The sequence below is a fragment of the Papilio polytes genome, unplaced genomic scaffold (assembly GCF_000836215.1).
Source record: "Papilio polytes unplaced genomic scaffold, Ppol_1.0 DF823691.1, whole genome shotgun sequence".
NCBI classification, from domain to species: Eukaryota; Metazoa; Arthropoda; class Insecta; order Lepidoptera; family Papilionidae; genus Papilio; species Papilio polytes.
The window spans coordinates 1,682,585-1,706,240 of NW_013525513.1; the positions used below are offsets into that span (position 1 = coordinate 1,682,585).

General features: G+C 33.5%; 2 protein-coding genes and 7 non-coding genes across 16 annotated transcripts in view; 4 read left to right on the forward strand and 5 right to left on the reverse strand.

Annotated features, from left to right (window-relative positions):
- Positions 1 to 927: 927 nt before the first annotated feature.
- On the reverse strand, positions 928 to 1,945 carry LOC106104196 (uncharacterized oxidoreductase TM_0325-like). Its single transcript, XM_013284158.1, has one exon. The coding sequence runs from the start codon at positions 1,832 to 1,834 to the stop codon at positions 1,070 to 1,072; it is 765 nt and encodes a 254-aa protein (XP_013139612.1). The 5' UTR covers positions 1,835 to 1,945; the 3' UTR covers positions 928 to 1,069.
- Positions 1,946 to 3,935: 1,990 nt separating this feature from the next.
- Positions 3,936 to 4,007, forward strand: Trnaa-ugc. Its single transcript has one exon. It is a non-coding gene; the product is annotated as a tRNA-Ala (tRNA).
- Positions 4,008 to 4,392: 385 nt separating this feature from the next.
- On the reverse strand, positions 4,393 to 4,464 carry Trnaa-ugc. The gene has a single exon. It is a non-coding gene; the product is annotated as a tRNA-Ala (tRNA).
- A 95-nt stretch (positions 4,465 to 4,559) lies between these two features.
- On the forward strand, positions 4,560 to 4,631 carry Trnaa-ugc. The gene has a single exon. It is a non-coding gene; the product is annotated as a tRNA-Ala (tRNA).
- A 1,338-nt stretch (positions 4,632 to 5,969) lies between these two features.
- On the reverse strand, positions 5,970 to 6,041 carry Trnaa-ugc. The gene has a single exon. It is a non-coding gene; the product is annotated as a tRNA-Ala (tRNA).
- A 101-nt stretch (positions 6,042 to 6,142) lies between these two features.
- Positions 6,143 to 6,214, forward strand: Trnaa-ugc. Its single transcript has one exon. It is a non-coding gene; the product is annotated as a tRNA-Ala (tRNA).
- Positions 6,215 to 6,523: 309 nt separating this feature from the next.
- Trnaa-ugc lies at positions 6,524 to 6,595 on the reverse strand. Its single transcript has one exon. It is a non-coding gene; the product is annotated as a tRNA-Ala (tRNA).
- Positions 6,596 to 7,947: 1,352 nt separating this feature from the next.
- Trnaa-ugc lies at positions 7,948 to 8,019 on the reverse strand. Its single transcript has one exon. It is a non-coding gene; the product is annotated as a tRNA-Ala (tRNA).
- Positions 8,020 to 23,023: 15,004 nt separating this feature from the next.
- The window catches only part of LOC106104251 (protein trachealess), a 144,144-nt gene continuing 143,511 nt past the window's right edge, over positions 23,024 to 23,656 (forward strand). For 2 of the 8 annotated variants that reach the window (XM_013284235.1, XM_013284243.1), the window contains exon 1: positions 23,024 to 23,274. The gene's annotated coding sequence lies outside the window, so the exon portion shown is untranslated. Of the gene's footprint in view, positions 23,381 to 23,656 lie in introns of all 8 variants that reach the window. The other 6 variants (XM_013284236.1, XM_013284237.1, XM_013284238.1 and 3 more) reach the window with 6 other exon arrangements.

Below are 23,656 nucleotides of genomic sequence, written 5' to 3' on the forward strand. Positions count from 1 at the left end.
ACATACTTTCGTGGTTTCAATGGAGTCGTATTATGTGCTTGTAGAAAAGTATTGTTGTGCCTAAACATGTCGAGATTTGTAAGCAATGATAGCTATCCAAATTTTAAACATTTTAAAGTCCCCATCACTTAATAGTTAGAAAATGTTTGTTATTGTGCCATTTTAGTGGTGAAGTAAATGAACTGAGCCAAATATCATTGGCTAAAAAAATAACCTTAATGTAATCTGCGGCGAGGATATTTACTTATTAGGTTAATATAATTTAAATATCAAATAAATAAAATTTTGTAATAATAATTCCTACCGAAAGGAATACTAGTATCATCGTATATGTTCGTTATGTAACTTTGAAAGAACTAGTTATACTCAAGCTTTTTACACATATATCTTCCATCTAGATTTAAGGATGTTTACCTTGAAGGTAAAACAGCACGTGCCCATGTAGTCTACGGACTTAATCTCGGCTGGAGATCGTATTGACGAGAAAATCATACTGGTTCTACGACCTGCTGCATATTTCATGCTTTTCCTATAAAAAGCGTTCGAGATCCTCAACTAAGATATTGCCATTTTAAGTGTTGCTCGTATTAAAAATTCAAAAACTTTTTCGTACTTGTATTTATTCTCGTATTACAATTTTTAATTTATATCATGCCAACACCAGTTACGACGACTTGAGTTATACATTCTGCAACCATACCATCTGTTCTGCTTATCTTTGACCGGCTCGCACGAGTTTTTTTTGCAGATTTTCTGGTTCGCACTACGAGTATATCAAAGATTGAATTTTAAGATCTTAGCCCTGACTTATATGGCTTGTTATGACGATGTTGTTTCATTTTATATTACTGCTACTAATTAGAGGAAGAATAAAAACAATTTCAATTTCAAGTTCATTAAATATATTTTTGTTAATAATAAATAACATTTGATTTAACCTAATAAGCGTTTTGTAAATAAAGCATTAATATATGACTATTAAATATTTCGTAATCTCAATAATACCCAGAGTGGAACGTTTTGCTAAATAAATATAAATATGGATTTAAAACATTAATTTTCGTATAAATTATGAATTTAACAATCTGCCTGCATCAATATTGTAGTTACATCCGGTAATACTTTTCGCTTTGTCACTGGCTAGAAATGCAATTAATACGGCGACCTCTTCTCCTTCGATTGCCTTCTTCATTGGATTTTTTCCCACCATATTCTGCGCCACTAGATTCAATTGATCCTCACTTAGGCCTACATTTTTGTATAGATTTGTCTTCACAAAACCTGGGTTAACGGAGTTAACTCTGACGCCATCGGGGGCTAGTTCCAACGCCGCGCATTTCGTAAAATGATCGAGTGCCGCTTTGGATATATTGTAGGCCGTCGACATTGCGCTTGCCATAGTGCTAGAGACGCTAGAAATGTTCACTACACAACCTTTACTTTCTATTAGGTGCGGGGTTGCGACCATTGTTAAATGGTAAACGGATCTCATGTTTGTCGACATCACTTTATCATAAATTTCCATATTTGAGTTTTTCAATCCACCCATAAGAACGATGCCAGCATTGTTTATCAACACGTCAAGTCTGCCAAAATGATCGATAGTTTCCTTTACGATTCTTTCAACATCAGCATCTTCTGTAAGATCTGCGGTAATTGTTAACGGCAGAATACCTTTTGCTTTTAGACAATACACACCGATTGCTTTTAAATTATTTGCTTTTCGACCGACCAAGGCCAGTTTTGCAGACTGCTTAGACAAGTATATAGCAGTGGCAGCGCCGATGCCGGAACTGGCGCCGGTTATTAACACAACTTTGTCTTGAAATTCCATTTGATATAATACGAGGACGTATTTGTTACTACTCCCTTAATTGAAGGTTAATATTCAACCAAATATACAAGTCAACATTGACGTAATAAAATTTTGACATTACGATACATCAAAACAACATCTGAGCATGAGCAGCTTATTGTTGCCATACTTAAAAATGCTTTCTACCATTTACGTAAAGTAGTATTTTACCTTAAAATGTAATGTACATGTACAGAGAATTTTTCCAACATAAAAACAAACGTCAAAACTTATAATTAAAATAAAATTAAAGCTATAACATAGTACTAATACACTAATAAATAAAGTTACAAGTATGTTATTTTTGATATGGTAACATTAGGTCTGCAAGGTTGTGATGTGACTGCAGCACGTGACTTAACAAAATGGAGATTTTTATGATTATTTTTTTTTATTGTTGACTTTATATGTTTGTACATTATTATATTAGCTTTGTTAGTTTAAAATCGGAGTAGGCAGGTACTACGGAGGAGGTAGAAGAGCCTATTCTCAATTTGTCGTAAAATTCCTCGACATTTTTTGAATTCTATAAATCAAATCGCTTAGTTCTAAGACTAGTTCGATTACAAACCAACGAAGATAATAATCGACCCGTGACATATAAAACAATATAAAATACATTGGACAGTCACGTTTGTTCTATAAATCACATGGGCTCAGTAAATCACGGACGTTTGCCGGCAGCAGTCCCGGGGTCGACTCGCGGCCCGCGACACGACTCGCCGTTATTCACGACGTTACAACTAACTATTTCATAATACATTATAAAACAAACCTGATGCCATAATTTGGAAGTACTGAAGATGTAGTGAACGGATTTTGACAGGATTCACATCAAATAATTATAAACACAGAAGGTTTAAAATTAAAAATGTACTGAGCTCTGCTTCCCAGTTGCAGCTTTCCCTATTTATTTATTTTTCTGAGAGTTTAACCAAGTTTATATAATACTATTATGTGAGACTACTAAACTACTAGGTAATGGGACATTGAAAAGTAGAAGTGCAATGTTATAATGTAACTTTCTTAGTTGGAAAAAACATGTACCTTATTTGTCTATATCTATACTGATATTATGGTATATGATAAAGTGGAAACATTTGTTTTGTATGTATTGGAATAATTCAAAAACTACTTAAAAAATTCTTGAACCATAAGAAAAGTAGCTTATCTGTAACTAACATAAGCGATTTATATATTTATTGTTTCATAATTTTACGGTGGCGAAGTCGCGAGCAAGTTTCATTAATCCTTATTTACGATAAATAATTCTAAATGAATACAAAACGTTGATATCGAAACTAAATCATCCAATATCTATTTGTGGGCCAAAACATTCGTCTTAAGTCCACATTTACATATAAAACATGCCAATATATCAATTCGACCACGAATGCAATTTGTGAATGGAGCCCATAAATAACTATTTCCCGTTTGACACACGGCGACCCTTCAATAAGGGTACTGACACACCAGGAGCGCAGCCTGAAAGTTACCACGATGTACTATTTCAGAAACAATAGTAAAACATAAGTAATCAATGTGCACAGATTATCCAAATACTATAAAAAATCGGTTTCCATTGCCTAAAGGGTTTTTAAAATTAACGTATTGCATTTTTTTTATTTTTTAAAACACAATTAGTGAATATAGTGTGTAAGTTATTGATGTCTTACTTAGTTACTGTTGGATATACTTAAAAAAGAATAAAATAAAATCGAAGATCGAAGCCTAATTTTCCTAACTTCTCCCGTTACATTTCACCCTAAGCGGGCAACACCGCTCTATGTTTTCCCGCTATCGTTTGACAGATGCGTTCGGAATTTGAAAACCGGAAGGATTTTTCCAGCGTCCTCTCAAATCAAGTGTGAAATTCAATTGAGCGGCTATAAATTTTGTCGCCTTGAAAAATGTCCTGAATTGCTTTTCTGTTACATGTTTTAGGATAAATGATAGTTCTTTCATCGCTTACTCTTATGTTTCATACGATATAAATAAAAACAGAGTAATTTACCCGTTTTTAATTAAATAACGATTTTGATTTTTTCTATATTAGTCCGTATTCTATGTGACTTCAACGGGGGATGTAGCTCAGTGGTAGAGCGTTCGCTTTGCATGTGAAAGGCCCCGGGTTCAATCCCCGGCATCTCCAGATTTTTTTTATTATGAATACCAAATAAAAACGGTGGAATTTAACTGAGTGCAAGTAGCTACTTTTTACACAAGACTGTTGACAGTGGAAACCCTCAATGTACTCCATCGGTTTCCTGCCATTTTTTATTTAGAAATACATTTCGTGTTTTAGTTTAAACAATATTATGTCCTGTTAAGGCTGTTTTTTAGATAGTTTCAAATCTAAACATACTTTTCATAATTACTTTAAAGACAAACTTGAGATCAAAATGATAGGTATTGTTATATTGATTCTGGGAGTGATAAATTAACCAGTAAAATGTACATTGGATAAAGAATTAAGAAGTAATCAAATTCATGTCGTAACTATTCTGTCCCAAAAACTACAAACACCAAAAAAACTTTGGAGATGCCGGGGATTGAACCCGGGGCCTTTCACATGCAAAGCGAACGCTCTACCACTGAGCTACATCCCCAGTACGAATTCTAATACAAAGTTTGGATAATGCTTGATTGGAACGCAGTTAATATTAGGGTAAAATAATTTACTTTTACTAATGTAAAATGTATCGGGGATGTAGCTCAGTGGTAGAGCGTTCGCTTTGCATGTGAAAGGCCCCGGGTTCGATCCCCGGCATCTCCAGATTTTTTATTATTGAAGTTTATATCTTTTTACCTATAAGGTAAAACTACTTCTAGAGGAGGGAAATAGCAATAAGTCTTTAGATAAAAGACTGTTATATAACACTGTATTTATTGCCTGTTTTATTAGTAAACATAGTAACTAAGGCTATGATCTATGATTGTATATTTTGGACATGGTATCAAACTTATTTTTTTGTAAAAGTAGTCTAAAATTTCCGACTATTACTGATAGAGTTTATCTCGGTCGACTACCATTAATGTTGCTAGTTGTTAAATGCAGAAAAATAAGTAAAACCCAGCGCCGACTAAACTGAAGACAAAAACGTCGATGTTAAAGTTACAACTTCACAAGATCCTTAAATAACTCTACGGTCACATAACTTACAGTGAACCGCATAAAGGAGCAATCGCCAGATTACCCGATACATCACCGCTAACGCACCATCCATCTCCGTAATAGTACAGTACCTCGACTGTGAGCATTATACTGAATGTTTAATGGATACGCTACATTGGAATCCATCGCCTAGGAAACGCTTAATGTCCAATCAAGATAGAACCTAATGTTAAATGTTGCGTCTGGTATGATCTTTTTAATTGACACACAACATTTTTGTGATTGTAGTCCTAGGTGAGAGAATACGTGATGCATTATTTTTTGATGGCATACGATTTACAAAGGCATCGGTGGCTCAGGGGTTTAAACAGTTGATTTGTAATCTACAGTTCTTGGGTTCGAATTCTGCCATGTATCGATGTAATTTTTGAATTGATGTATGAGGACATAATTTACCCAACGTGAAATAAAACATCGTGAGGCAACCTACAATAAACGCCGAAGAAATTCAAAAATATGTTTGCCAGCGTGGTTGACTATGGCCTAGTCACCCCTAACTTAGGGAAGGCTCCGAGTCCCCCAGTGGGGACTTATAGCGAGCTGGTGATGATCATGATGCGACATACAATTGAATATTAGTGGCGACAATGGTAGGTTTACACTGTAGAAAGAGCAGTGAAAATAATTCTTGTACATTTAATTCTTACAAACATTTACAATGTCTTTTGTTTATTTTATGTTACTCCTGTAGTCAATAGTAATTAAGACATTCATTAAAAAACAATACTTTCTAATGAACTTAAACAACTGTTAAGTTATTTGAACAGCTGCAATCAACACTTGAAAAATAAAACATCGAAAAATAATAAAGTGAATTTTTGTAATATTCTTGGAGGGTCTTATCTCAATGTATAAGGTTAAAAATAAAAAAAATGACGTCTCCTAAGTTTCTGTTCATAATGTTTAGATAGATATAATAATCGTTTCTATAAAAAAAATTGGAGATGCCGGGGATCGAACCCGGGGCCTTTCACATGCAAAGCGAACGCTCTACCACTGAGCTACATCCCCGATTGAAATAACTAAAGCAATAGTAAATTACATGACCATAATATGTTCATTTGACGCGTTAACAATTGTGAATTGTTTAAACTTTTATGATGAAGTTGTATGGGGATGTAGCTCAGTGGTAGAGCGTTCGCTTTGCATGTGAAAGGCCCCGGGTTCGATCCCCGGCATCTCCAGATTTTTTGCAATAAATGGAAATTCGCGATGTCACTCGATTAGGCTAATAAGAATAGTTGTCTTTTGTGAAAAAACCTGCTTTAAATGAAACACTTTTCTTGTTTTTATCTTGTCTTTTGCCTTTTTATCCATTTCTTTCTATACAGAAACAATATAATTTAATGTAAAAAAATCGTAAATAACTAATTCTGATTTCCTAGAAAAAAAGTACCATTTTTGTTCCCTAATTAAAAATATCGACAAAGAACGTACATCTTCATGATACGAAGTTTGTAATTTTGTCCAATAGCAAACTAAAGCAAAAAATCTGGAGATGCCGGGGATCGAACCCGGGGCCTTTCACATGCAAAGCGAACGCTCTACCACTGAGCTACATCCCCGATGTCTTTAAATCATCAATTTTAAACATTTTTTTTTCAATGTTTGTTAATTTATTATGTTTTGTGTATGTTTACTCTAGGTTCGAAATTTTAATTTGTAATTTAAAATTATTCTTCACTTTTTAATACTTTTTTTTAAATTAGCGGTTTTAAGTAATAGCAGTTAATTTATGTAATTTTTAAGAAATTTTGTAAGAAACTACACACCCTCTTGATATATCGATGTAATTTGTGAGACCGAATTAAGTTGAAGCATCAAACAAGATTCCTCAGGATCCTGTGCTTAATTGTAATGCAAATAATAAACAACTTGTAATTAAAACAGAGAGCGTGAATTTTTCTCAATTTCCCCGCGATCCAATAAAGAAATGCAAATGAGGTGCGGCCAAGAATTATTGCTTGTGTCAATTAAGGATGGGCGGTGTCGGATGTCGATATCGATGTAGATATTTTTAAGCTTTTATAATGCTATATTAAAATTGACATTTATTCTTTTTATGATGTATAAACCAATGCTTGACCACGATTCAATCTGAAGTAAAGTGGTAATGTGGACGACGGATGGCACGCGTTAATTTAATAAGTATCCATTCAACCTTCCTTAAAGTATTATAACAGATTAATATAAATAAAATTTCACCATGTATTAAGTGTGGTTTCCCGTTTAACAAATTAGTGAAAAATCACGATGACTGATAAAGGTGACGTTGAAAATGAGTATATTAACACATATTTTATACATAACATCATCAAATTATGTGCTTTTATAAAAAAATCTAAAACAATGAGAGACACATTTATGAAAACGAACCAAAAGTTTACAAAAAGCGCTTGCTTGTATAACTTTTTAATAATATCGATATAATTCTAGTTTCCTCCGCGCACAACACTATAATCTAAGGTCCCCTCGGCTTGTCGATTGTAAAAAAGTTTTTATAGCTAATTCCCGGTCCTAGGTCCTCAGTTGCTCTGTTTATAGCCCATCCTCAATCTGCCGACAAATGAACTTTGGCATTTGTTTTACTGACAACAGCCTGTTTATGTCCGCGGTTACTTTGATTACGATGTTATTGTATTCATTGATGTTCAAGTTGTCTTTATGGATTTGTATTTTTGCTGCCGCAAGTTCATTAAAAAGTTTTAAATGTAAAAATTAAGTAAGTTACTTTAACTCAATTGTTAGTTGTAGAAGAAAAAGTGTACTTCAACTATGTGCTATCATAAAGTTATTCCGAACAAAATAATCAAAAATATATATTTGTTACATGCCAGTGTTATATAATGTTCAAATTGTACAAAATCATATTTAATTGGAATTGGAATTTAATTTAATGGAAATGAAAAAAAAAATCTGGAGATGCCGGGGATCGAACCCGGGGCCTTTCACATGCAAAGCGAACGCTCTACCACTGAGCTACATCCCCGATGCGGTAGGATTTAAATTAAGAGCTTAGTAGTCGCTTAACACACTAAGTGAAAGTTAAAAACAATTTGGTCCAGTTACTTTTGCCTTAGGCACTGACAACGTATGCATATAAACTATCCTATTTTATCGAACACGTACAAAGGATCCACATATGATGTAACTATAATATTTTTTTTTAAATTTATTTCATAAAAATACAGACACTGACAAATCACAATTTTTAATTTTCGCGAAATGAAATGGTTTGTATTGTTACTAATAAAACACAGCAGTAAGAATAAAGATACAAAGCATTAAAAGTAAATAACTAATATTATCAGATACCAGTTAGCATTTTCATTTTTTTCGTTTCATTTGTAAATTTCGATTTTTTATATTTTAAGGTGGTACTTAAGGAATCATCTAAGATCCTGCCATTCTAATGCGTAGTTAGACCGTCACATAATTACAGGCAAGGCAAGCATTAAATCATAAAGTTGTCAAGGGGGCGCTGTGTTCGCATCTGATGACATTCCTGGACACCTATAAAAATACTTTCACGCCTTCGAGAGGGAGTTAATGCTACTAAAAGCGACTCATATTGATAATAAAGACGATATTTAAAGTTGCAAAAATGTGTGCAATTTGAAATCGTTTTATTACTCGTTTATCATGTTGAATGTTTTAATTTTTGCCCGACTATAGGAGAGTAATATTATTCGGGTTAACGTAGTACCAATCTGATTTCGCAAAACTAAAATCCTTAACTGTTTTTGAAGTAAAACAATAATTAGATTCTTATACGGCGAAAAACCGTAGTGTCTTGTTGAATATAAAAAAAATGTACCGTGTTAAGAAGATATCGGTACTGTGCCGGAGTAGCGGCGCAACACTAAATTATTGGCATACACGTCCCGTCCCTATGACATCTGTCAATGTCAATCAGAAATAAAATAATCGTGCCATTCTGGCGGTAATCGGTAGTCTGAGTATCGAAATAAAATTACGTTGTCACGATTACGAGTATATTGTCTAAAACTAGATAGTTCTAGGTTAAGATTAAATGGTTTTGTAGTTATACGATAAGTTATAAATTCATCTTGACTGACATAGTTATTGATGTCTTGTGACAAAAAGCTATTCGTTTTACATATTCAGACGTGTCTCTGTGAATTTTTGTGTCCGTAGATTCTAATTTAATCTACTTTTCACTTGTAATACATTAAAAAAGCTAAGAAAATTTGTATAACTTCCTGAAAAAGGTTTACACTTTCTCGTAGTTATCTGAAGTTAGCTACGTATAGCGCGGTAGTAATTCTCGGGGTGGCCACGTACCGACTACGTGACGGGAATAAGATCTCGCCCCAACCCGAACCTCTATTACGACGCACTGCCGGAAACAGGGTGATTAGTCTTTAAAAAGCTTCAATGCTGAATGTTTTGTTATTGTTATTGTAAAACAATTTCTATGTTTTAACATAGTAGTGTTGTTACAATTTTGCTATTTAGTAAAGTAGGAGTTAGATAAAACATAGAAACATTCGTTACTAAGTAATCAAATAAATTCAAGTCTAAAACAAGTACAAAAATTAATTGTACTACTTAAACCTGGATGAGGTTCTTGATAAGCGAAATGTTTAACAAAAAAGTATCTGTTAGAGTTCATATGATAATTTTAACAATTAAAATAGGAAAGAAACAAGTATAAAGTCTGAGCTAAGTAAGATAATTAAGGTTATAAAATTTAGCTGCAAATGTTGCCGAAGCGAACTATTACTTTTGAGAATTATAAAGTTTACCCATAAAGCATCGCGGGCGGCTTCTTGCCGTGTCTCAAGTTTATGGACCTGATGCGATATTTAGGCGGTCGTAAAACGTACGTGCTGGACACAGTAGGGCTGTCACAAAAGTAAAATAAAAAAAGATAATACTTGTGCTCAAAATGGTTAAAATTAGGCTATATTCAGTGTTATTTTTTTTTATTCTTCCATCACCTTTTTCATAGTTTTTTTTTTAAATCAGAACATTTTAAAGTATTCCATCTTTAAGTGTTTTAAAACCACACAACGCTTTATGGTTTTTATCAAAAATCTGATAATAGCTTATATAAGTTACTAAAAACTAAAGTTGACAGCCCTAAAGAACATCACGTGCCGTCATCGATCCGGCGACGTAACGAAGTCTCTGCGACCTGACGTACTCACCTAAAACTACCAAAACTCTAGCGTGAAGCTATAAAATAGATAATACTCCTAATCAAGATTTGCATTTTTTAATCGTCAAGTAGTTTGTTGAAAACAGTTGCGTTGTCCAAATACACCAACCAGACTCGACACCAAACATTTGTGATATATCAGTTTATACAAAGAATTGAGTGTTACAGAATCTTAATACATTTTTTTTAAATTATGAATTTGTATATGATTAACTTTAGTAAAGTTAAGTTTTAATAGCGTATGTTCATGTTATTTAAATAATTTTACCCTCATCTTTTCATTAGATTTAGTAACGATATTATATTGATAATCTTGATTTATCTATCCTTATATTATAATGAGGATAGATTTGTATTTTTGTATGCATTGTAATGACTTAAAAACTACTGGGCCGATTTTAAAAATTCTTTCACCGTTGGAAAGGAATTTTTGTCTGTGAGTAACACAGGCTAGTAGTGGTAGTAGTAGATGCGGTTACGGTTTCCTTAACTCCATTATTTTACTCCAGCTAACCCAGCTCTCCGAAGAACCCCAGCATAACACAGGCTATATTTTTTATTACATCCTAATTTCATGCGGACGAAGTCGCGTGCAACAGCTATATGTAATAATCGGTTAACTTAAATTCGTCGCTAAAGGAAAGTTTTATAACAGCTTTAAGTTTTTCTTGTAAGCGTAGTTGAAGTGTAATTACGTTTATAATCAAGGTTCAAACGAGTCGGGTTAAAAGCTTCCTGAGATCGGCGTTAGTATGCGACCTGCGTACAGGTGAGTCGGGGTGGAGGGTGGGGGGCGGGAGGGGTTGGCTTACTTTTTACATCATCCGCCACCCTTGCCACTTTAAAGCGGGTAGTAGGATAATCGAACCCGTAACATATACATTTAAAACAAAAATTACTATGGTAAATTTTTTAATACGAGAAGCTATACAAGAAGTATACCTCAAAGGCAACGTATTTGCAGTTTCTCTAGTATTGAGAATGATGGGCGACGATGATCACTTTGGTGTTTGCTCGAAATGCCACCTTCTTTTTTTTTTAAATATATATACTAACCATTTTTAAAACGCAAACTAAAGTTAAACGATATCATGTCATATGAGTGAAAAATGTCGAAGTTCTACTACTTTTATTTTACCGAGAGGAATACAATTTGGTAATACAAAGCTAAGTACTTAGTAATATCAAAACTGTTCTGAAGGAAATGTTTCTAGAAAAACTGGTACATTTGTCTCTTATTAAAGATCTCCAAACAAAAACTATTAATAAAAAACACTGTCCCTTCGTTGTAATTGATTCATACAAATTGTTTGTGACCACGCGGGGGAGGTTTTTGTGTGGATTTATTAAAAAAGGCGAGATATAAGTGCGATACGATTGCGAAGAAGTGACATCTGTATGGACACGTGTATGGGCCACGAAACTAGCGTGAATTTATAGGCTTATAGCGTGCAAGTATTAAAAATAAAAGGAATCTGGGACAATTTTGTGCACTAGCTTAGCACTCGATTTTAGTTTAATAATGGAAACTTTTTATAACCATTCGAAACCAGTTTTGTAGTGGTTGTGATATAATCAAATTTTAATATTACTGTGGTTGTTTTTGGTTATTTTTAACATGGCATCCAAATTTTACTTTTTACTAACACAACTAGCTATGAACTAGCAAGCATGATAATAGTTTAATTAAAATTCATTTGTAATAATCCGATAAAACATAATTAAGAATGACTTCATTGAGAATGAATTCCAATCATTCTATGTAATCTCAAAAGAAATGAAGAAAGAACTTCAAGGTACTGGCAAGAAGAAGTTACTAGCTTTTGACCGTGACACCGACAGCACGGAATTAAAAAAAAAGTGAGTAGCTAATGTGTTCTTCCAGACTATCCTCTACGTCTGCCAAATTTCGTTGAGATCCGTTTAAACTAGTAACTCTAACAAACATCCATTCATTCATCTACACTTTCGCATTTATAATATTTACATTTATCTATTTTTATGGCCCACACTAATGGCCAGCTAGAGCGTGGGGATGTAATGGTATAAGGACATTTGCCGACTTTGAGTGTTCTTACCTCGGCAATCCGCGTCGTAAATCATAACTAATCCGGTGGCCGGGCCGCTGGGGCTGACTGACGGATATCGACGCTTGTATCGCGTATCTCGCCAAACGACTAGCTTATAATAAATCATTTATATTGTTTGTGTTTTCGTGAAAAAAAGGAATATATTAATAAGAATGTCTATTTATTTTCTAGACATAATTATTTTATTATTATCAGCAAACGTACGCGTAATAAGTAGCCGTTATAATACGCTTTTTTCATAGTAAATTTATATAATAATTGTGTTTGCATAACAAAATATTTACTTTAAAATAAGATCCATAAAAGATTAATACGTTTTTAACCATTGTTATAAGTATTTTTCTGAATAATTTTTAGTCCACAATGTGGTTTTAAACACGGTGAAATTCTAAACTGGATTGAATTCCACAAACGCTTCAAATCCAAAATCCGGACAAAAATGTCGAAGCGAAACGACGTGAGCCACAAGAAAACTATCGAATTGGCATCTTCGTCAAAGAGCCTTAATAACTTTCTGCTCATTTTTCCATCATCACTCCCTTTTTACGCGGACTTTCATTTATACTTTATTGCTTTATTTCTCCATTCCAAAAGATACCTTAGACACTGACAATAACGTTGAAAATTATGCAACTGTGTGTTTATTATTACAGTCCAAAGATTTACGGAATTAAGACCTTTATAATCGAGGTTCAAGGTTCAATTTTGTCGCGCTCAAAGTGCATTTTTAAAGCCTAAAGGACAAGTGGAAAGGGACTACTTCTTACCTGTATTTCCTACTCACTTATTTTGTCCAAACTTAGACAATGTATGCGACGAATTCACGACTCGAATTAAAAAAAACGATCTACGTCCTGCCCGTATAGGGCTGTCTCATATTTAAATTTTATATTGAAAGTGTAAATTGAAAAATTAAAGAAAAACATTGAAACGTTTTATGGAAGTTTGACTTTATAAAACAAAAATAAATCTCGAATTCAAGAGGTTTTCAAATCTTTGAAGATTATCAAAAACAATGATAAAAAACGTTAAATCAAATCAAGAAATTTAATGTATTGAAATAAATTAAATGGACATGATTTTTCTTCCCTCATTGTTAAATTTGAAAAGATAGAATAGAAAGCTGACTGGTTTGTGAAATTCTAATATCGAATTATCGCAAAAAAATGCCAAACTACAAAACGTTTTTATGTTTTAATTTCTGAAAATGTTACAACATAATCTTTGTTCGCCAACCCTATTCTTGATTTCATTACTATAAACTATTCTTGTAGGCTGTGTGTGGCCTATTTATTAAATAGTGATGTATTCGGTCTCAGTATTCTAATTTCATTCCAATTTATTTTAAAGTGATGAAATTTCAATTTAATTTTAATGTGATTCTGCACGGTTGTTCGAATATTCCGCTTTTATGAAGAGGTTTTAAAATAAAGCTTCTAAGAATTAAAATTAACAAAACAATCCATAGAAAGTAGCTAAATATTTCACGGTATTTGATAGGAAAAAAATACAACGACAAACTATTGAACCCCCAACGACTAACACTTTTAAGCTACTATATTATGTTATCAATATAAACATAGTAAAACGAATATGTTTTGTTTTTTTCTTCAGATAAGCCCCGCGCCATAGTTGCCCGTCCGCTAGTAAATTCTAAAGCCGCGCCTGTTTACAGATTCCGTCGCATTCTTCACACCTATCCGTCATAATGGCCCGCCATTGTTAGATAATATTTCGTTAACATTTTCACTTCATTGTTCTACTTTTTACACGGACAAAGGCACTGATGGCCGCGTCTCGATGGTTTGTTCCACATTTAACCATAAACTTTTCTAAATGTCAATTTAATATTTATAATTACCAAGTAATTACTTTATATTTGTAATTTAATTTAGTTATATGAAGAACTAGCTGTTGCTCGCGACTTCGCCAAGTAGCTTATGGTACTCATTGATAACGTAGCTTTTCAATGGTGAAACAATTTTTGAAATAGGCCCAGTAGTTTTGGATTTATTTCAATAGTTACATACAAAAATACAAACATTTCCTCTTTATGACATAAGTATAGATTAAAACATCGAAGCTCCACGCTCTTATGTTTTATGCACGTATATTTTTTTTTAAATATGGTAAGTTTGTATGAATATATGATTTATGATTATCGATATATTATGATGAAAACGATTGAACTGGAATAAACAAGTGAGTATCGAATAGTATTCTTATCCTGAAACACAGTTAGATACTTTTTTTATTTTACTAACAGCATTATTTATTTTTAATATTATAAGGTGCAGTGTGGAGCGAAGCAGTCGGCACGCAGGTCGCGGGGCATGCGAGCGATGCAACAGCGGTTCACTATCGATACACAAGAATGAAACGACACAATGTCATATACAAGTAATTGTATATAATTGCCATTTCTCGAGAACAATGACTCGAAATTACCCTCCCGGTGCAATAATTACGATACTTTTTTGCACTCGAATCATTTCGCTTTGACAAAAGCCGTACGTCGTCGAGTCGATTTTATTGTCGATTGTATTTCATCGAGTCTTATCGATTTGTAGAAGTGCGACGCCAAATTTTACAGTCTTATAGATTTTAGTTTAAAAAATACAAACGGAATAAAATACGAAAGGTGTTTTCGTTTTATTTTAATTGAAATAAATTATGATGAACAAGATATTTTTGTAATATGTAATAACCGTTAAAATTTGTAAACATTCTTTATATTATAATAAAACACCAACTCAGACATTAAGAGGATCACTTAGCAACCATTTGAGGTTTCTAAGTGCAGTGACAATTATTAAAAAAGACCTAATAACAAACACAATATCTCTTTTTGAAATACAACATTCTTTGTAATTCGTAAATGTTTAAGCTTTACAAAAATTTGTATCGTATAAAGTCTGAATATTTTAAGTTGCCGTTTCCAAAACAATGTCGCTTTACGATCGAGCTTAAAGCGCTACGCTGTAAGTTTATATCGCACTGAAAATCTCGAGGCAATTCCGTTTTTACTCGCTTATGCTAAAGCGAGGAATTCAACTTTTTGTCGTCGAACGGTTTATGTCAGACCCCCACTTGCAAGCGCTTTTTCCAATTTATTTAAAGTATTAATGAATAAGAATAGAGTTTGAAAAAGCGGCGTCCTTTGATTTAATACACCCCTTATCTCGATGCGGGAATAAAATGCCCATGCCTGGATTCAACAGCTCACAGAAGCGATCTGATTTGTAATCCAGGGCTGCTTAATTTTATAGATTTTAAAGACCATACTCATCATTATAGTACTCATCATTTATAAATTCGATTTTTGTTATAAAATTAAGAAAATAGTTATTAAGCGTTAACTAAAGTAATAAGTGTCCATGCAATTCTTGTATTTCCCTACAGTGTGTAATGTTAATGTTTATAGTAATCATCGTCCATGAAGACGCTGTTTGGCGCCACATTCAATACACATTAAGGAGTCCAATACGTCATTATAACTCCTAAACATCTTCAGGACATCGGACAGAGCCATTTAATTGCACTAATTGGAGCATCATAAGCGGACACGGCATTATCCGATGTCTAATTAAACCCCCCACATTAATTACATTATAATTACGTTCGGACAATGACGCCACCTGTCTTCGACATGCCGAACTAACTATCGATTGAACGAATCGATCGGTGATCGAAGTGAATTTGCCGAGATACTCAACATCCGGCTATATCTGGAACAAAAAAATCGAATAAAAAAAACTTTCCTTTACCGTCCGATGACACGGTGATTATAACATACAGACACAGCCGGCTTTTTAATGACTCGAAAATAAATGTGTTGTCCAAAATAAAAAATAAATTATACCAGTTTGTGTCTCAGTTGACAATCGTATTCGTAATATAATTGCCACACCCAGAGACGTTTAGTAATGACGAAGGGCTTCCCATTGCGTAGATTACTCACTAATAGCTACACTAAACGATTAGTGAACAATTCGATTCTCAAATAACTGATATTAGTAACTAATTTTTGAAATTTCTCAATAAAATTTACACACAAATATATACAAGTGTTGAAACGTTTGATTTAAGTTATTTTAATCTATATTATTATTATTATTATTATTATTATTATAATCTTATAAAGAGGAAAGATTTCTATTTTTGTATGTATTGAAATAGCTCAAAAACTACTTAACCGATTACAAAAATTCGTTCACCGTTAAAATGTTACTTTATTATTTTTTAATTTCACGCGAACAAAGTCGCGAGCAACAGCTAGTGGATAAATAAATTAAAAAGCCGACTGTATATGTTTACGTCTAATTATGCAACGGGCACATTCTGACCTGATCTTGACACGCCTCATTGACATTTTTCTGACAGGTGTGAACGCATTGTGCCAGTAGATGTCTTACTATAACTGATTGGCACCAGTTTTACTGGCATGTGTATTTCCGCCTTAATATCAGGTTGTTCAAGCATTTATTGATTAAAAAACCTTTAGCAATAAATATAAAATCGTTTGATTGACAAGTTGCTTCAAATACATACATAATAATAGCGTTCGATAAAACGTGGACATTTAGTACTGGGGAGAATGAAAATGAGACGAGTTGTCGATCAAAATCAATTCTATGAGAGACCGGGACCGACGGCGGCGATAGCAGATAAACTCTGATATCTCCTGATAGCTATTTATATCGAGATAAACGTAAGGGTGCGACTACAAAGAAATAATCTCGATTAAAAATATCTCACTAATAAATAGGAAAGTTTGGAGGAATGGATGTGCCACCGCGTAACATCAGATTGTTTTATTAGATCCGAATAAGATTTGAAACAAAGATTACCACCTGGAATGCATGCATAAGTGACTTAGTTTTTCTTTAACTTAATGCCGATAAAGGTACAAGCCAGCTAGTTACTAAAGGTAATTTAATTCCTTTTGACTGAATCAAAGTGCTGCCCTCTATGTCGATCAGACGACAATTAATTTTTCTTTGAAAAGTTATTTTTTTACACGGGTCCTAATAATAATAAAGAATTGTAAAATGTTTACTTTGTGTTAACTAAATTATATAATGGTCTAAAAAAACATATTTAGTATTTAGCTTACTTAAATGTACTTTGGTATAATCGTGGTTTTATTTAGTACGGTCTGGTGGGATAGCGCGCGCGCCGTACAATGCCAGCGCCATCTTACGGCGCGCGTCTGTCACCAGCGCGCGACGAAAAAACTGCGTCGCCCGCTCTATTGATACGACATTGACGGATTCGGCTTGCCGCAGGGCTGCCACAATAAGTAGATATATGTGACTAGTATATTTTTCTTTCATAATTAATTTATTACCTACCTTAGTACGTAACTATGAAAATGATTTCAACGTGGTTATAGATTTCTTTAAGTAATTTATTATTATATATGTATTTATGATATAACCACATTTATTATATGATCTTGTCACATACGAAAAAAACAAAAGTAAGATATGAAGTTTTCATAAAATAGTCAGATCTAGGTTTTAGATTTAATATTTTATCAGGGTCGAGTTTTCTATGTCACAAAATGTTACAATATAAATAACTGGTAAGTGCCAACCCTACTGAAATATACATGGTAGAGACGCCGCTCTGACATGTTTACGGGCCAATTATTTGTATGGATTCCGCCGCAATAATGATTTCTTGTGTCTGTCCGTACGTCCGTTCCTTGCATCGCTTCATATATTCAGGGGTCTTTTTTGATTGAATTTGTGAATTCTGTTATTACGGCCGGAGAGTGCGAGATTTATGGATTATTTAAGTAAATGCGTATTGTAAAAGGAGAGCTATGTTTTTAAGATTATCGATCCGTTAGCCGCGTGGAGCCTTATTGCAAAGTCGAGTGGTAGCAAGATTAATAATGTAAACTGCAGAAGAAATTATTGCAAGTTAATTTAGCTTTACAAAGTCACGATGTAGGTTAGTACACAAGATGGCCGCTCTAAGGTCGGTGACCTAGCGATTCTTATAAGAAATCTTGAATAAGAATTTTAAAAATTCCACTAGTTTTTAGGGATTTGTCAATGTCAACTATATCCAATGCAATGTTATCCATCCAATCCAATGCTACTGTTTGCTTAAAAAGGTTATTACAACGTAAAAAAGGACATATACTCGTACATCCTAAAAAACATAAATTAAAAGTTTACTTCAATGCTCAATGATTTTAAAAAGAAAAGCAAGTTTTATCTGGTCGTATTAATAAGAATACGCAATAGTTGTTTAACAACATAATTACGATCAATTGCCAAGTTCAATAGCTAAGTACATTATAAATGATTTAAGTCGCGTAGTTGAGGGTAGCGTTGAAGTATTCAAGTAATTTTTTCAGCACTCCTTTTTCACGAGGACAGCACAGTGTCACAGAGTAGCCGACATTGCAATACTGCTATTGTTACGCGCACTTACAGTAAAAACAATATTGTTTCATACAATAGCAGTACTACACTGTACTATCTCTCTGCACTTGTATGCATTACTAACATTGTACTATTGCACATAAGCGTTATGAGGTCAAACACTGTTCTGTTATACCGTTCGTTACTGTACTACCTTCGTGTGAAACTAACTCAAAGCGTGGACTTAAGTGTTGGCGTGAAGCGGGCGTTGGTACCCGCCTCACGTCCCACTATCGATCCACGCAGACGCCTCCGAGCACCCGCGAAACCTTCGGGCCGTAGACAATCGCGAAACATAACATTCTGCTCTAATACTGTAATTATAAAAGAGGAATTACTAAATGCTAAAGTGTTTAGTACTTAACGAATCTGAATGAAATTTGACAAAGAGATATAGATTACTATCTGGAATCACTAAGACCACTAAGGATATCTTCTTATTTTTCATAGGGTTCTTGATTATCTGTGCTAACGTTATGAACAGGAAAGATATGATTATTTGTTTATTTGCTTAGAGTCGCCTCCGAAGTTACCAAACCGATTTCAAAAATTCTTCCGTCATTAGAAAGCTATATTGAGTACCATAAGGTACATTTTACATTATCGGGAAGGGTATGGATATGACAGAAAAGATAAGAGACCTATATTCTTTGCAATCCAGGCAAAGTTGGGACGGATCGCCTGTAAATGACTTTAAACAGACTTACTTATGAGAAAATTTATTAGTTCAATAAAATAATTTTTAATATATACAAAGTTAGCGAGTTTTCTATATTATTAGATGTTAAACGCCTGTTTTAATAATTAACTCACATTTCAATTAAGTGTTAAGCATAAGGGTAAAGCGTCTTCAAAAAGTTTTTAGAGAATCCACGTTTTAGCAGGTCCCTGTCCTTGTAACCTTGACCTTTTTCGATCAAAGGACTTTTCAAATCAAACCCTACAGTTACTAAAATAAATGGGATATATTTTAGGTATAAGTAGTTAATATTATAAATGCGAAAGTTTAGTTGGATGGTTTTTAGAGTTTATAACCTAAACTGCTAAACGGATCTTGGTGAAATTTGACATAGATGTAGGGGATAGTTTGGAAGAACACATAGGCTACTTACTTCTTTTTTATTAATTTCACGTGGTAGGAGTCGCGGACGACAGCTAGTCGCATATACTATGTATTAACCTATATCTGTACTAATATTATAAAGCGGAATGATTAGTATTTTTTAGATTTTAGTATGTATTGAAATAACTCAAAAACTACTGGGCCGATTTCAAATATTCTTTCACCTTCAAAAAGCTTCGTTATCACTGAGTAACATAGGTTATATTTTAATTTCACATGGCCGAAGTCGCATGCAACAGCTAGTGTGTAATATCTGTTACATGATAATGTTGTTTTGTTGTATTAGATGAAGACAGTTGTAAAGTATGAGAGTACTGTTCCATCAGTTCAGACCGATCTCATCTCAAAGGCAGGCTTTATCGATCGCCGCGTACGCCTCTCGAATACCTAATGTGAGATTATACCAACTTAAGGGTGCAATTGTGAAGTACCTTACAGTTATAACGTTAAGGGTGAATTTTGCATAAAGACGAATAAAGATAAGTTAGTTAGTGTATAGAAGGTCAACGTCAGCCAGTCTGAAATATTAAGATGTCGATCAAATGCTGGTTTTAGGTTTGTTCTTAAAAGTTCTTCACGTATCGATGAAGTGGTTTTAGTTTTTTTTTATTTCTATTTATGTTTTTTTTTTATAATGAAACTTAAACACATTTATAATTTAATCTGTTCTTCATTGTAATTTTCATTCATATTAAATTGCTTTTAGAATTTAATACGAATTCAAAGATATCAGTTTATATTAAATAATTTAATTTAATATTTACTTCGATGGAATGACTGGACGCGTTGAACTTTTGTGTTATAGACAACATATCGCTACGGCGTAGCACAGCTACGTTGTTCTGTAACTTTTAAGCTAATTTATTACAATCACTGGAGCAGAATTCACACTTTGTCCACGCCCATACGCGTGGGCAGTCGCCCAACGCCTCGTCCGCGTCCGCCGGCCAATCACAACCCGCGTTCGAAATTTGAATCGAAGCCGTTCGTATACAGTTGTTTCAGTCCTACCCATAACTAGTATCGTTACATTAATGTATGGATATTTATGACTGGTAATTTATATTTTAAATTGTCTTAGCAATTAACTTAAGTACGATTAGGCAAGAAAAAGTGTGCAGAGTAACTAATGTAGATCGTTAAGTATTTATTTTATAGTTACATAAAACTCTTTTTATTGATAGTAACTATTTGTAGTTAAATGTTAGTGTTTTAAGTGTATTGAAATATTTATTGATTCTGACAAATAATGTTTTTGTTATATTTTCTTAAATTTTATATCCATGAGTAGTTTTGAAGTTATAAATTACAACTTAGATTATTTCAATCTATACTAATATTATAAAGAGCAAAAATAACTTAAAAACTATTGAGCCCATTTTGTTCCCGAAAAAGTTGTTCACCATAAAAAGGGCTACGTAATTAGTGAGTAACATGGGTATATTTTTTTAATATTTCAATTTCACGCCAAAGAATTCGTGGGTAACAACTAGTACTTCATAAAAGGCATTTATTAAATAAATTGCTTCTGAGTACAGAATATATTCAAGTTTGATATGTAGAAACTAAGTATTATGCTAAATAACTTAAGTGGTAAAATGTATGCGGGCAAGCGGACGAAAGGGTGCTAAGTTGATTTATAGTTTTGATTTTCCGAGACATTTTTATTAAGTCAGTCGCCACCCCTTTTATTGCACGAGTGCATATGCTGATGCGTTAAGTACTATTTATTATAAGGAAGTTAGATTTATATCTTTGAAGAGCGTTAGGATTATACAATTTAATTTTAGTATACGAATTTTAAAAATATTTGAGATAAATTACGCGATATTTTTAAAAAAGAAAGATATTTTCTAATACATTTTTATGCATCATTTAAAGCAGTTAATAAAGTTTTTAAATATGGAAAAAACAATGGCTTTAAATCTGCGTTAGAAGTTTTATATTTTCTCATAGAAAAAGCTATACTTAATGTAACTATGTTCTTATTGACTTAGACAGTATTACTTAGCTATGCATAGAAAAAAAACTGACGTAAGCTCGCCGCAAAACATTTTTCTTTAATGCGGTAATTTCGTAAAACGGTTTCTCTCGCTTTGGTCAACTTTAACATTTCTTATTACCGTTATGTTTAGTCGCAGCTTTGTTCCACGCAATTATTACTCATGTAACCAGTTTAAGTAGATGCTAAGAAACTGTTAAAATACGTGTATGTGTTATGGAGCTAGAGAAACGTTAGAGCTCAAATTATACTGAACGCATGCTAAATTGCACGACAATTATGCCAGTGACACACGAAATATTCAAGGTCAAAAGGTTTAAGACGTGGGAAAAAGTTATGATCTGATTCGTAGACATTTTTATTAGCTATGTTATTTTAGTAATGTGTGAAACGGACACTTTTTGTATAGCGGAATAATCTTATCTATTTATAGTTATCTTTTTTTTTTTAATAATTCCTATGATTATAAAAAGAGAATTAATTGTCCCACACTTTTTACACACTGTAACATAATTGTTACAATTTTTATAACCTCAAAAAAGATTTTAGCGAAAGTTATAATTAGGGCGCCTCCGAGAGCGTGTTTGTACGACGTGACGTAAGCCAACGTCACGTAAAGGTAACCCAATTACAGACGACGTGACGCTCGGAAATTCGACAGCACGTCCCGCATAGGACTACCATTCCACTTTTGCAAATATGTACAGAATTTTGCTAAAAAATAGTGTCAAAACCGTATTAGAATTTTCTTAAATAAGGTTATAACAGTTTACATAAGATGTCCATTTTATTTAATGTCCCAAAAGAAAAGGTGGAACTCAAAGGTTATGGACTAATTGCAAGCTAAATTAAATTTCAAGTTATAAAACTAAAGTAGTTTTTTCGCCTATTTAAAAACTAATGGAATGAGATTTCTTTCTTATTTCTCGGTCATCACAAGTTGTTATTTAGTTTACTAGCATGGCTACATGTTTCAAGTAAATGCGCTAAAAAACTCGTGTAATACGATACAAGGGAATTGTTCCTAGCACATGGTCACCCTAGCAGGCAAGTCGGAGCGTATAGTTCGAAGCTTGTTTTGTATGCCCGGCGTACGCCCCGGCCGGTTCGGCGCACACATCCAAGCACGCCGTATAGTTTTGATAGCAGATCCTCAATGACCGCTGGACCGACAGACCGGGCACACGTGTTCCCACCGTCGCGCGTCTAACCAAAATGCATGTAAATACACAACACGCGCGTTTCAGAACGCGGCGGCGCGCGGGCGCGGGAAAACTTTGACAGTTGACGTTTATTTTTTTAAAGCAGTGACAGCAGGTTCGCCCGGTTGTGATGACACTGAAATGTGATTTTTTTATGTGATAAATGTGTGTTTGTGTGTATCGTGATTCTAAAAAATTCTAAGTTAGAAAATTTTAATAAATAAATCTAATTTAGGGTATGGTGTTAATTAGAAAAGTCGTTGCGACTGTGGAAAATTTTTACTTTTATTAGTATGCAGCTACTAGACGTAATTTTCTTTTATAAGAGATAATGGAGAGAATTTTATATATCCTTGTAAATGTAAAAAAAATGAAAAGTTTAATAATGCGGATGTTACGAGCAAACGTTTGCTTGCATTTGTAAAAGTAGTAATAAAATAAAATAAATTCCTTGTTATTGACACCGGAACCTTTACCGCATCTCCCTAACAGGTGTTATTTCTCAACAAACAATAAAAACCCGTAATCCCTTGAGGTTAACAAAACACCATCTCAATAAATATTTTAGCTTCGAGCAAACATCG